Source organism: Euphorbia lathyris, chromosome 1, assembly GCF_963576675.1.
Source record: "Euphorbia lathyris chromosome 1, ddEupLath1.1, whole genome shotgun sequence".
Classification (NCBI taxonomy): Eukaryota; Viridiplantae; Streptophyta; class Magnoliopsida; order Malpighiales; family Euphorbiaceae; genus Euphorbia; species Euphorbia lathyris.
The window spans coordinates 87,762,980-87,778,075 of record NC_088910.1 but is presented as its reverse complement, the minus strand read 5'-3'; the positions used below and the strand labels follow the sequence as shown (position 1 = coordinate 87,778,075).

At 37.6% G+C, this 15,096-nt stretch overlaps 1 protein-coding gene across 2 annotated transcripts; it reads left to right on the top strand.

The window, feature by feature from the left end:
• The first annotated feature begins 11,730 nt into the window (after positions 1-11,730).
• Positions 11,731-14,748, top strand: LOC136205478 (histone deacetylase HDT1). Of its 2 annotated transcripts, none has more exons than XM_065996097.1 (10): positions 11,731-11,865; positions 12,210-12,280; positions 12,390-12,598; positions 12,743-12,759; positions 12,865-12,918; positions 13,009-13,175; positions 13,895-13,972; positions 14,093-14,189; positions 14,257-14,386; positions 14,460-14,748. In XM_065996097.1, the coding sequence occupies exons 1-10, from the start codon at positions 11,853-11,855 to the stop codon at positions 14,518-14,520; spliced, it is 897 nt and encodes a 298-aa protein (XP_065852169.1). In that variant the 5' UTR covers positions 11,731-11,852; the 3' UTR covers positions 14,521-14,748. The 2 variants fall into 2 exon arrangements, with proteins under 2 accessions (XP_065852169.1, XP_065852160.1); XM_065996088.1 differs by having other exon boundaries at positions 13,895-13,978; positions 14,460-14,726.
• Positions 14,749-15,096: the final 348 nt, after the last annotated feature.

Below are 15,096 nucleotides of genomic sequence, written 5' to 3'. Positions count from 1 at the left end.
ATCTGTTGCGGTTATTGTTGTTATTATTTTGGATTGAAGTCCAAATATGATTTTTTATGAGTTGTGATATTTCGAAAGATAAAATGGTTTTGTCCATCTAGGATTGCCTGGGCTAGGAGTTGTAAGTTGTAAGACCATATCTAATGGCGGTATGGCCAGAATGCACGGCTGGTAGTCCTAATGTTAGGCAAGGAACGAGATATGAATAAGATATCTCGATTATTGATATGATTGATGTTATGATAAGCTACACGGGTGGAATTCGAGGATGGATACACATACACAAATTTTATTTTATGAACTTAAGTTTTGAGTATATTTTATAAGGTTTTGATTAAATCCCTTTATAAATATATATATATGTAGCTATGTTAAGTAAAGTTGGTTTTTATAGCTGATAGTTTCTTACTGAGATTTTTGTCTCACGTTTTGAAATGTTTTAATGTTTTTAGGTGAGAAAGTACATGATATAGAGAAGGTTGCCGACCGATTAGGCGAGGTTTGGAAGTTGGATGCTTATTATTAGAATTATGGTTAGAACTTTGGTATTTCAATTGTAATATAATGGAGTTGGTAAATATATGTTGAGGTCCTCGAATGACTAATGTAGTAGGAATATGAATTATTTTAGAATATATATTGAAGAGGAAGGCCTAAATAAATAAATATGATATTATGGTATTTGGATACATTGGAGACTCCTAAGTATTGATTATGATCTTTCTATTTCACGTCCGATGCCGATTGAGGTCATTTAGGGTCGGGTGTGACACAAAATCAGTCTAGATATGTAGTAGGTTGAGTAAATGAGTTAAATATGTAAATGGACCTCCCATTTGATTCATTTTTATAATTAACCCATAGATTTATACGTTTAATAATGGTTTCATTTTATAATTATATTAATTTTTTAGAAGTGTCTGGTTTTTAATTTATTTGATTTAGAATCGGAATTAAAATTGAAATCTAACAAGATTTATTTTTTTATTTGGTTTAATTTGAAATCCAAGTCTGGAAGAATAATCTTTAAAATGTTACAATTAATATTAATATATAATTTTAGTGAAACAAACGGGAAAAATGGAAAGAGAAATTAGAAAAAAAAAATTCTAACATTTCAATCCATCAAAATCTTCCTAGCAAACGGGGAAGAGAAAAAAAAATATATATATATATATATATATATATATATATATATATATATATATATATAATTTAATTAAAATTATGAGAACACATTTATTAATTAAATTCATTTATATTTCAACTTTGTTTAAAAAAAGCATTTATTTCATAAAAAAAATCCATTTATGTTTCTATTGGTGTTTTTTAGATTTGTTCGTCGTTTGAGCCCATCCGCTTAATCAAATTTTACATTAAATTATTGGGAAATTTACATGGGAATTCAAAATTTAAAAATTATCTACAAGTTTGTCAAAAACAATTATTAATTATGTCAAGCCCAATATTACTTAGCAGTTAAAGATTTTCACTGTCTTTTCACCCACTAAAATCAGTTAAAGAATTTGACATTTCTAAGATAACATTCATATTTTTGATATATTACTAATTAAATTATCAATATTAATTAAATAATAAATATTATTATATTTGTGAATTTCATATAAAGAACCTTAAATTATTTTATAATATTCAAATTAAATTCAAACCGTATTATATTACATTGGATTTAGGTCAAACAAGATAAAAGTAAGAAAATTGATTTTCAAATCTAACCTAGTTCGTCCAACTAATATATATTATATTAAAAAATTAATTAAAATTAAACTATAAATATGAATAATAAAAATATAATAAATTAAAAAGTTAGTTAATCAATTCAATAAAAATAATTTTGTATAATCAATTTTTTAAATAAATTAATTTTTTTTGCTTGGTAGGAGGGGCTCAAGACCCCGGAACAGACACAAAACCACTTAAGCTCGAGTTCTTCTGGGAGTCCCCGGAACAGACACAAAACTTATATAAAATATAAATAATATAAATATAGGTCATGTCAGATTGAAGTTGGGTTTTTAAGACAAATTTTAAATGGGAAAATTATAAAAATGGGTCAAATGGGAGGTCCGTTTACATGTTTAACCCATTTACTTAACCTACTATATATCTAGACTGTTTTGTGTGACTTTTCCATAATACCCCTAACCTTTTTACTTCACCCTTACGCGAACAGTCTCTCCCCCCTTCTCATTGGTTACGCGAAACGGTTGGCTGCTCCATTAATGATTCCCAAATTTTTGATCTTCCTATCTTCCTTTAAATTGAACGAAATATGCACCATTTTTCCAAATCACAATGTATTTCTCTTCTTCATCTCTTGATTCTTTATCTTCTTCCTAATACTAGAAAACGAAGCTATGGTTCTTCATCTTCATGTTCCTGCTCGTTACTTGGTTTATTTCTTCTTGTTACCATCAAAGAAATGATTATTCTACGTTGTTTCCATCGTTTTTCCTAGTTTATCATATTGTTATTGTCGCTTTTAAGGATGAAATGCGCGAAAAATGTAAGTATCTACTGTTTTCTCTGCGTTTTCCATGAAATCAGTCGCGTAGTCGATGATTTCATGAAGATCTGCGATGAGAAAGAGCTTGAAACGTGACGATCTGCTTAGCAAATCGATTATTTTGCGAAGTCTGTGAGTAGAAAAGTTCATAATTTCACTCGCAGACTTCGCGAAAGCATCGATTCGCTAAGTAGATCGTCACGTTTCAAACCTCACAGACTTCGCGAAAGTATCGATTCGCTACGTAAAATCATCCTCTTCCCTACACATTATATTCACGTGCTTCGCTAAGCCTCATTTCGTGATGCCAAATCGTCCTTTTTTCTGCCTAACACGATTAATTTTTTTTGAAAGTGATTGAATACATAACATCCCTTTCTGGAAGGCGGTGTCCTCGGATGCAGAGAAGATGACTTTTCTTCCTGTATATGGAGAATTTTTTCTCAAGATTGGCACATTCACTTTGAAATGATTGGTTAGGAGAGATTGTGCCAATCTTGGTGTGCACCATGGGACACGTCCATCCCAAAAGGTCTGGACTTCCATTTCTCATCCCAAAAAGTCTGGATTTCCTGTAGAGGGAGAAATTTCCATCCAGATTAGTTAGGTTCACTTTGAAGTGATTTGTTATGAGTTTATTGTGACAATCTTGTTGTAAATTTTGATAATGTTATGATTTTAATGTTGTTATTGTGGCAATCTTGTTGTAAATTTTGATAATGTTATGATTTTAATGTTAGAATATGTTGTTGTTTGGCATTTTTTGTTATATACCACTTAGCGAATTTTGTTAAAAACACAACCAGACTTCGCATATGCTAATTAAAATCATCAACTAAACCAAATATTAGCTTCACAAGCTTCGCATATGCTAGAATCTGCGAAGTCAAACGGGAGGGAGATAGCCGCTCCGTAAATATTGAGGGTATTATGAGAAAGTCACATAAAAACAGTCTAGATATATAGTAGTTTGAGTAAATGGGTTAAATATGTAAATCATCCTCCCATTTAATCCATTTTTATAATTTTCCCATTTTAAATTGAACTTATTGTTATGTACGTATTTGAACGGATCAGATCAACCAACCAAACACCCCTTGCTAAATTCTTACGATTCCAAAAAGTGGGCGACTATATACCGCCCCCTAATTCCGTTTCACCGCACCCTGTTGACCATATTGCCCTTCTCAGTATTTCAAACAAGAAATTTGAAAATTCCAAATCCTCTCTACTTTCTTTCCGTTTTCAAAAAACCGACCTAAAACGAGATGGCACGAAAAGTAGGCATCGACAAAGGATACATGGGTATTACGGTAAGTTTTTCCGTTCAAATAATTAACGAATTAGTGATTTTTAGGGCTGAAATTCGGGAAAAAAATCCCAGAAATCGCACCAGGCGCGTGCGATTTTCTTATTCCACCTAAGGTGGAACGCACGAACTATGCGTTCCACCGTAGGTGGAACAAGTGCGCGACGAGCAATCCACCTTATGGTGGAGCGCGCGGTGCACGCGCTCCACCGTAAGGTGGATCGCGCGGCGCACGCGTTCCACCTAAAGTGGAACGCATATAAGACGCGCGCTCCACCTTATGGTGGAGCGCACGACGCGCCCGTTTGGCCTACGGGCCAAACGTTTGCGGTGCACTAGTCGGCCCTATGGCCGACTGGTGCCCCGCACCCATTTGGGCCTTAGGCCAGGTGGTGTAAGCCACCCGCCCAGGCCAAAAAGGGCCAAATTTTGTTTTTTTTAAAAAAAATTTGTCCGGACCGGGCGTAGGCAGACCCGAACATATAAAAAATAAAAAATTTATGGTAAATTGAATATAATAAATAATATTACAGGATGAGGCGGGATCTGACCCCAGACACACGTCTTCACATCCTGTTACTGCATCTGCTCGGCGGGAGCGGATGGAGCAGCAGCGGTTCATGGCGGACGCCCGAAGGGCACATGCAGCACAGGCGGAGCGTGCTGAGGGACCGGATGAGGCGGCTGATATAGAGATGGACGGAGATGCCTATATGCATCGTCCTAGTTCTGATACTATCCCCATACATCGTGGCGTCGTGACGAGGGGTCGAGACGGACGATTTTCTTCTACCGCAGGATCTTCTTCTGGTAAGAGAAATTTAAAAATCTGCTTATTTTTATTTGTTTTAATCATGATTATTGGAAAATATACCAAAAATTTAATGTAAACCGTTTACTGTAATTTCAGGTAGCAGCAAGCGATCGAGGAGTGTTATAGAGGATGACTCGGTTGTGAAGGACCCCGTACCCGGGGGTCCATTTGATGGTGCTGTGATCCCGAGCTTTCTGGGACATGTTGCATGTGCTATCTGGGCCGGTCAAGATAGGGGCGTCCTTAGGTGTCATACCAGATCAGGGTATTGCTCGAAGCTGAGATCATAGTATAGTGGTTCTTCCAGGACGATTCAGTCGCGTATCGAGTCATCTGGCATGTTCCATTTACCTGGTATTATGCACAGTCACATAGATGCTGCTCTGATCACGGCATTTGTAGAGCGGTGGCAGCCAGACACGTCATCATTTCACATGCCGTTTGGCGAGATGACCATTTTGATGCATGATGTGTGGGAGATATTGCGCATCCCCGTAGATGGTGCCATGGTGACTGCTGATGCGAGTATTGATGAGCTTAAGGAGTGCGTGATGGATTTGTTTGGGATGACTCGGGTTGAGTTAGATGCCCGTCATTATTCTTCTGGTGGTATACGAGCCTCTTCCGTCATGGAGCACTGTGGAGGTGATCGGATTCCTGAGACCCAAGCTATAGCTTGGACGTGGCTGATGCTCGGTTCCACCTTGTTCGTAGACAAGAGTGGTGACCGCATCCGACCTTCTTGTCTGTTAGAGGTGCAGGACTCGGCAGCTGGAGCCGTTGGACTTTCTTGGGGATCAGCTGCACTAGCATATCTATACCGTCATCTTGGTAGTGCTACCAGAGGAGATTGCTGGCAGATGACGGGTTGTATGACATTGCTCCAGTCCTGGATTTACGAGTATTTTCCTTGCTTCAGGCCACATCGAGAGGCAGTTACAGTTGACCCGGATCTTCCTAGGGCTTCGTTGTGGCCATCTATATCGATGGAGAAGAGCGATGAGCGGCTGAGAGCATTTCGTGCCCGGCTTGATGTGTTGACGGCAGATGAGGTATACTTGCTATATAAATATAAATACTATTCAATTAAAACAAATTTGTATTACTTGTATGTGTTAATGTAATTTTATACATCTGTAGGTGATGTGGATGCCGTATGGCCCTGATGCCATTACGGAGACCCCGAGGACTCTATACGCTAGATGGATACGGTATCGGGATGTGATCGAGCCGTACATACCGGGGAGATGCCTTCGACAGCTTGGACATGTGCAGACCATTCCTAGACCGATATTGCAGCCTTCTAAGGCTGTGCGTCCGTGGACCAGTTTGAAGTATCGTGTAGAGGTGCCAGCTGTGATGGTGCAGGGTATTTGGGACTCTTTTCCCCAGTCGGCCGTCCTTATATTGTCTGTATTCACTCCAGCACATACTCCATCAGATTATGAGGATCAGTACATGCATTGGTACACCCGTCACTCACACCCTCGTCTACTTCCGGAGATTGTTGCACCCGGACCGACTGTTTATACTCGCTCGAACAGTGAGATTGTAAGTTATTTTTGGTTTTTCTTTACTGATCTACTAATGTGAAATGATATTTACTGAAGTGTGAAGTGATATTAACTCTGTTTTTTGTTCCTTACTTTTGACAGTGGGTTAGTCGATTAGCTGGCTGGGGTGAAACTGTGTTGGATCACATGAGTCATCTGGACGAGGATGTTGCGATTGTATATAGGAAGTCGTTAGAGCAGATTATGGGTGCTTGGCATTTGGCCAAGTGAGTTATGACTGTATTTCGAAGTATTTTAGTACTATTATGACTGAATTTGGTATTTTGATATTATCGTTTTTTTGTGGTACGCTTTGTTATTATTGCAAATTTAAGAATACATTACAACGACATAAATGACATAAACTGAAAAAATACATTACAACGACATAAACTGAAAAAATACATTACAACGACATAAACGGAAAAAAAATACATTAGTCACTATCTTCTTCGTACTCGTCAATGTTTGGTGAAGATGTCGCTGGTACACCTGACTGTATTGCAAGGTATATCTCTTTCTCCTCTGCAATATTCGTCTCATATTCCACAGGAAAAATGTTCCATGGAGCATTTCCTCTATTTATTGGCCAAGCTCGTCCTGGAAGGTAATCGTTCTTTGAAGCGCTGATACTCTGTAGTACTCGAACCTCTAATTTATAGCGATCCCAATTTTGCACGATCGAGTAAGGATAAGTTCGATGAACCTCATGAGAAATTTCAGAATCTGTCCATCTTAAAAAGATGATGGAGTTGAAATTTTTTCTAGGGATAATTCCCCTCTGATTATCACGCAGTAGTCTGGCGAACATAGCTTTCCAGTCATCAATAGGCATAAACCACTTCAGAAATGTTTGAATATGACTAGGAATATTTCCTTCATTCAAACTGTTCAACCATTCCTCTAAAGCAAATTCAAAAGGCATGTAATACATATAACATAAGAACCATAGCATGTGTAGTGAGTATATTGGAAACTCACCAGCAGACGGAAGCTTGAAGCAAAACATAAATGGAGTTTCAGGATGGAACATTGCTGGACTCACAAATGTCTCTCCATATACACGGATTGCATAGTATTGGTAATCAAACATCTTCGCCGTGCAATCAGACTTACTCAAAGTTGACACTATGCTTTTCTCGGGAGGAAAATTAGGGAACTCATTGGTAAAATCAGATGAAGCCATTGATAGTTGAGAGTTTTCGTTGAAATGAATTTAAAGAGTAAATGCGGATAACTGAAGTAGAAAAATTGTTTAATTTTATAGATGGAGAATATAGCCGTTGGAATATAGCCGTTGGAATACCACCTGTTCGAATATATTAATCAGAATTGACCTGTAACATTACAGAACCACACAAAATTCATCACAATTCACCTGTAACATTACAGAACCATACAGAATTCATCACAATTCACCTTTAACATTACAGAACCACACAGAATTCATCACAATTCACCTGTAACATTACAGAACCACACAGAATTCATCAGAATTAACCTGTAACATTACAGAACCACACAAAATTCATCACAATTCACCTGTAACATTACAGAACCACACAGAATTCATCACAATTCACCTGTAACATTACAAAACCACACAAAATTCATCACAATTAACCTGTAACATTACAGAACCACACAGAATTCATCACAATTCACCTGTAACATTATAGAACCACACAGAATTCATCACAATTCACCTGTAACATTACAGAACCACACATAATTCATCAGAATTGACCTGTAATATTATAGAACCACACAGAATTCATCACAATTCACCTGTAACATTACAAAACCACACAAAATTCATCACAATTCACCTGTAACATTACAGAACCATACAATATCAAATACTACTATCCCCTAAGTTTGGCCAATCTGGTCCACTGTGCCACCCTATCCTGATAGAAGCGCTCCCATCCTACAACGCTTTGACCTCGGTGCAGAAACCACCAGTGTATTATAGGGGGCACCGGAAAGTTAGGCGATAAATTTAAACGTATGTAGTGATGGCAGTGATTCCCTAAATGAGCTATACAAATCTCACGTGCTGGTCTTGTAGCAGTGGATGCGGCATACAATGGTAAGATAGTACCACACAACGCTAATGTGTCCCCACCTGAGAAGCCAAATAACATGATAGCAGAATTGTACATTGTAGCAACCGGCCACAAGTCATCCCAAACGAGCATCCAATAATCCGGCGTACAACCTGCACCATCCCAACTTACCCTACGAAGAGCTGCATCAACAGTATCAACAAACACTCTTTGATACAGACAATGGTTAGAAATTACTTCATTTCGAATGTGATGCCTAACTGTCTTCCACGCTTCTTCGTCACCAAAAATGTAAGTTGCTACCGTACGGAAACCACAATTTCCATCACCTACAACGTCGTAGTATGATTCGACGTATGGTTTAATTATGCCAACTATTTTATCGGAATGTACGAAGTCAGAACCATAATACGTTTTTCCATCTGCATTCATGTATATTAGTGTAAATGAACTCTATATTGCAAAACATTTATAAAAAAAAGTTAGGTTTATCAGATAAACATTACCTGATGAGGCAACATTATGTACCGAGGATGACGAGCTAATTCTGCCACGACTCCTAGATGAACTAGTAGAACGAGGCCGTCCACGATGAGTTTCATTGTATTCCCAAGAACTCGGCATACGTTTTGTGGATTTGCTCACCTTAGGTCGCCCTCGCACGTGAATTTTGACATCGGGTTCGGTGTACTGAGCTTGATCAGGGTGTAGTTAATCATGGATAAACATTGAAATATTACGCATTAAGGATGGGTCGCCTTTAGAGACCTGGTCCACTAAGGACTGAAAATATCGATGCTCCTCGTTTGGATCATTACGCCCGTCATTTTCATCAGTGTGACCATGATTGATTAAAAGTGTTCTCCAAAACACGTGAACACTCTCAGTACTGATCATTTGTTCCAGATCACAAGCTCGTTTCAGCTCGCATGCACATGGTATCTGATGCGATGTTCTCAATACACAACCGCAACGCACGTACACTTCATGGCTCAACCCTCTCATGCGCTCTAACTCTTGATTCAGCAACTGCATGCAGTAGTGAGAGACTTTGAATACAAGTTGGCTTAATGGGCGTCCGGCGAAAGTGACTGCTTGACGAAGCCGGGACTGCTCAAGCATGTACCTGATACGAAGACAAAATTATTATTAGTTAGTGAAATGATACAACCATAAATGCAAATTCCTAAATTGCAGTAGAAGAAATTGCAAATACCTTATATTGGTTGCTTGTGATTCAATCTGCTTGTGAACCTTCTGCCATACCGTGTCAAGGGAGCCAGTTGCCGTATTGAGCCATTGCTTTAGACTAGCATGTTCGCTCTCCACTCGACAAGTAGTTGTGTTGCTAAAATGTAGGAACTCCTTTGTCCAAGCAACAACAAACTTCTCCTTATGCACCAACCACGTCTCCTCAACATACGAGATAACTCCTTTGAACCTGCTCATCTTATCCTTCATCATCATAAGATTGGTCTCGTACTCCTCAATGGTTAATGATTCTAATATTGTTCTCCATCTGCCATTCTTGAATTTAGAGGCAAGGCCTTTATCTCCCATGATTCTATACACACGATCTTCCACATCCTTATTTATATGCCAAGTGCATAGCAAGTGCGCTGCTTGTGGAAAAACTTCTTGGATCAGCTTTAATAACCCAAGCTCCCTGTCACTAACAACAACGGTCGGGTTAAGATCATCCCCAATCAAAATCTTCAGCCTTTGCAAAATCCAACGATAGCTCTCTTCGGTCTCGTCTTTAACAATAGCATACGCTATCTTGAAGTTATTATTGCATGGCGTCATCCCCACAATCTCAACAAACGGCATTTTGTACTTGTTTGTTTTGTACGTTGAATCAATGCCGATGTACCAGTGGTAAGTCCTGAACATATCAACTGACTCTGGATGTGCCATGAACACATGCGTTATCACACCTGAATCAGCCTGTGTGTAATTGACATATTTGTTCTCCACAGCAATATGGTAGAATTGACTAGCCAGGTCTCTACCTTCAAACCCGTCCCTCCTCATTTTGTCCCTGTAATTATATATGTGTTTAATTACTGAGTTGTCCTCTGGGTGTTTTTCTTTAACTGCTACTAAAATAGCACAAGGCTTTGCTTGAGCTGAAGTCATATCACGCACAATTTGTTTAGATGCGATACTGAGTCCGCTCATTTGCCGACTTCCCTTTGGATACATACACATTGTATGGTTATGCATTCCAGTTAACCCAGCCTTAGCCTGTATCCCCCATCCAGAAAGGTCTGCATGTTGATAGGCTTTAATCTGAAATTTACAGCGGCACGCTTTAGTTTTACTTTTCCTAATTGCAGGATCTTCATCAATTTTCACAACACCTCTATATCGTTCACCCCGTGAACATCGCAACAGCTTCTGTTTTCCCCCATGTTTGTGCGAAGATATTACAATCTCAAACCCATTCTGAATAGCTATCTTTTTTGCCCAATCAATAGCATCCTGACTTGAGGGGAAAACGGTATCCGTTATGAAACGCGAACTATAATCAATGTTATCGGGGTTCCAATCTTCTATCGGTACCTGAATATACGAAAAATTGACATTAAAATTACAAAAAAATACTTCGGGGCTATTTCTCCCGTGCAAAAATAATTCGGGGCAATTTCTGCCCATTTTTGTCTGAACGGGCAGGCTGCCCGTTTCACCATAGGTGGAAACGGGCAGCGCGTACTGCCCGTTCGAAGGGTGGAGCGGGTGGCGCGTACCACCCGTTCCATGGGTGGAGCGGGTGGCGCATACCACCCGTTCCGTAGGCCGAACGGGTAGTTCATCCGTTCGGCCTAGGAAAAGGGTGGTATGCGCCACCCGCCCAGGCAAAAACCAAAAAAAAAAAAAAAATCGAAAATACCTAAATAACGTTTTTAATAATCGTAATATTACCTCGTGTTCGAACTCATTGTCTTCGGGAATGCTTTGATCCATTTTTGTCAAATCCGGGATTTGTGCTCGGGAGAGAAAAGTAGAGAGAGTTTTTAAGGTTTTGGGAAAAAAAAATGAGAAGGGCAATATGGTCCTATTGGTTCTAATATTTCCTGATATAATTTTGGTACTAATATCTCCCTATCATTTTGTTTTCTTATATGATGAAACGAGTCAACAAATTTTGATAGAAATGCATACGAAATTGATGGATAAGAAATATAAACATAGTTCAGATACATTGGCCCATTATGATATCTTCATGTCTTGCCACGTGTTGATCTTATTGCCACCTTTTCTTTAGGTATTGACACCTCATTCTTATATTTCTTATTTTTCTTATACATTTTTATCTCATTTTCTAAACAAATGGATCCTCCTCTTTTCCTGGATGGGCTTCTTCTTAGGGTGCGGTGAACCGGAATTTAGGGGCGGTATATAGCAATACCATTCCAAAAATTAATTTCTGATTTAATTCTTATCAAAGAACGTGTTGCACCGGAACAGAGCTCCACACTCTTCTCTGCTACTACCATTTTATAAAAGAAACTATCGAACCCTAAATTATTGTATTCACTACTTGTAGAACGATTACTCGCACCGCACGTACGCATCAATGGAGTTTTGGGGTAATTTTTCTCTCCCTCTCTTTAAGCTTTTGAACTTTCCTGCATTTTCATTTGCCTCTTTCGTTTTCGTTAGTCTTTTTTTGGGCCTTTTCTCTACAAAATGTACGAGAATATAGACGAATCAGCATGCCGTTCGAGTTCATATTTTGTCTCAGCCAAAGAGAACAGTGGAGAATTGTGAATAAAATTTGATTATTGTTCATTTATTCCTTATGTTTTTTTTTTTTGTCTATGACTGGATGATCACTTCATACGCACATTTGTGTTCTTTATGGGAGAATGACCTTTTATGTAGAAAAATATTGTGATGTTGATCTCATATGCTCATCTATTTCAATGCTCAGGTGTCGAGGTGAAAAGCGGGCAGCGCCTTGCAGTTGAAGTTGGTAGTGACTTCCTTATACGTTGCTCACAGGTATATCATCTTTGTTCCAGTTTATGTAAATCAATTATCAATTTGCTAATGCTCTATATTTATCCTATCCTATGAATCAGTGAATTTTTTTCCCTATTTATCTTTACAGGCTTGCCTCGGGGACCTGAAAAAGGATAAAGGAAATGAGTCCGTTTGCCTGTTTCTGAAGGTTGGTGATAGAAAATTTGTCATTGGAAGACTTTCTGCAGAAAAATGTCCCCAGTTATCTTTTGACCTGGCGTTTGAACGTAGTTTTGAGCTCTCTCATAACTGGAAATATGGAAGTGTGTACTTCAACGGTTATAAGATGAATCAGGAATATCCTTTGTTTTGGTTCTTCTCTTTCTTCCTGCTGCAATAATTTTGTATCAGGAGGAACGTCCTTCTTCTTTTTTACTTTAACATTTTGGTTTATTTGCTTTCCGCTTTTGTTTCCTTAACTCTCTCTTGTCGTCTGATTACGGTTGAATCTGATTCTGGTGAGTCACTTTGAAAACTTTTCTTTTTCTTTCTCTTAAAGTGTTAGTTCTGCACGATTTAATTTTCTCAAGAATTCACAAATTTTTGTGTTATAAAATTTTCAGAGTCTGAAGAAGAAATTACGGAGATTGTTCCAGTTGCTTCCAGTTCCAACAGTGGTAGAGAACTTAGTGTTAAATTATACTTTTTGCTTTTCTGGAGGGACAGCTTTTAAATGCTTTCTTGTAATACTTTTTTCAAATTTGTAGGGAAGTCTAGTATTAAGAACAAGGAACCTCAAACAGAAGAAGCTAAATCAGAATCTAAGAAAATAGTGAAGATTGTAGAACCAACCAAGAGTGAAGATGCTGAAGATGGTAGTGATAGTGATGATGCAGATGATTCTTCTGACACTGAAGAATCCAGTGAAGACCAGGTGCTTTAATATGTTTGGGTTGTTAGTATTTGGATGATTGCTTGCACACCTTAATCTAGTGTTTAGTAATTTTTAACCTAAATGCAAGCTTTATTTATGGTTATTTTTTAATGTTAAGAGCAGTGATGTTTTTATTCCATGTACATTACATAGCTATCCTCACAATTGCTATTATTGAATATTGTGCTTTTATAGTGAGATTCATGATTTTTTTTTTATTTTATTAATTAACATTGCTTAATAAATTTAGTCCTTGGTACCACTCATTATAGTATTAAACTGGCAGCTAAAACTTCTGTTTGCAATGACTTTATGGTCTATTGTAAAATGGCTGGATGCTAATCTACTATGTATGCTACTTGTTTTTGTTTTAATTGGTCTTAATTTGTGAAAATGTTCTAATTGATTTACTGGAAAGTTAGTCTCTTCCTGCGAACAGTAGATTTGTTCTGTTTGTTTGTTATTATTCTCTTTTGCACATTGGCTGCTTTGTTGGTCTTGCATGCATTCCCTTTTAAACATTTATTTACAATTGAGTTTTATTAGTATTGGCGATTTAGGTTTTGTTCAGTAAGCTATTCTAGTTTTTTTTTTCTTTGACCTTGTAGAACCTTCCACTTGATGGATAATTAGTATCTCTTTTTCTTTTTGTTGCAATTTACATATATGCAATCAATATGTAATTAAGTTATGCTGATTTTAGTTGGTTATCTCTGCAGGACACAACCGGCAATAGTGAGGATGATGAAAGTGACAGTGATGATGATGATGAGGAGGAGGAGGAGGCACCTAGGATGGTAATGGTATGAGTGTATTTACATCTATATTATAATTTACTCATATTTTATCATGTATGGCGACTTGTAAAGTCATCTGATACGAACATCTATAAATTAGTCGTATTTTATTTCTTATAGATGAAGAATGAACAAGGTAAGAAGAGATCTGCAGAACCTGCCAAGAAAACACCTCGTTCTGATAAGAAGGCCAAGTTGGAAACTCCACAAAAGACTGGTAATCACCCGTTTCACTGTTGTTGTTTAAGTAGATACTTGTGTTATATGCTATATTGAATTTGCAGATGGGAAGAAAGTGGTTGGTCATGTAGCAACTCCTCACCCTTCAAAGCAAATTGGGAAAACTCCTGCTAGTAGTAGCAGCCTGAAGAAAGACCAGAGTGAAAAACCGGTTTCTTGTTCTTCTTGCAACAGGTCATTTTTCCTTTCAAAAGCTCTTGAAACGTGTCACAATTTCTCTAGGTCTTAAATTAAATTCTCTGTGCAGGTCATTTGTCTCAGAATTTGCTTTACAATCTCATTCAAAAGCCAAACACGGTGCTGCTTAGTAAACATGTTATTGTCACTCGGAGTGCTGCTTGGTGAATAGATGTTATTGTCACAGCACATGATTAGGTGTAGTAGATGTGAAACGAGAGCGTAGCCTTTTGGTTTTTGTTGGACACGCGATGGGACTAGTCGCACTTTTTTACGTATTAGATTAATGGATGATATTAGCCTATCTAATATATATTAAGGTCAATTAAGCTTGAAATGAATTGAGTAGTTGAACACAATTTCACAGTTGCACCGTGTTCCCCCCAACATGATATTAGTGGACTTTTGGATGGTTAGTGTTAACATATTAATCCAAACTATAAAATATTTAAAAGTAGTATCATATTCTCTTATATTTTTTAAAAATTATTATTAAGTAAAATTACATATAATTCTAAAACACGATACGAAATTGATATTAACTTAATTTTGATACTAATTCAAAACTGACATTACACAAACATGATATATCTACTCCCATATCAATATTAATCTTAGTGTTAATCTTGTTGTTCTTATTCTTGGTTAACGATATTTTTTTCTTCTTCTTTTATGTGACTCACATACGATTTGAACAATATTTGAGG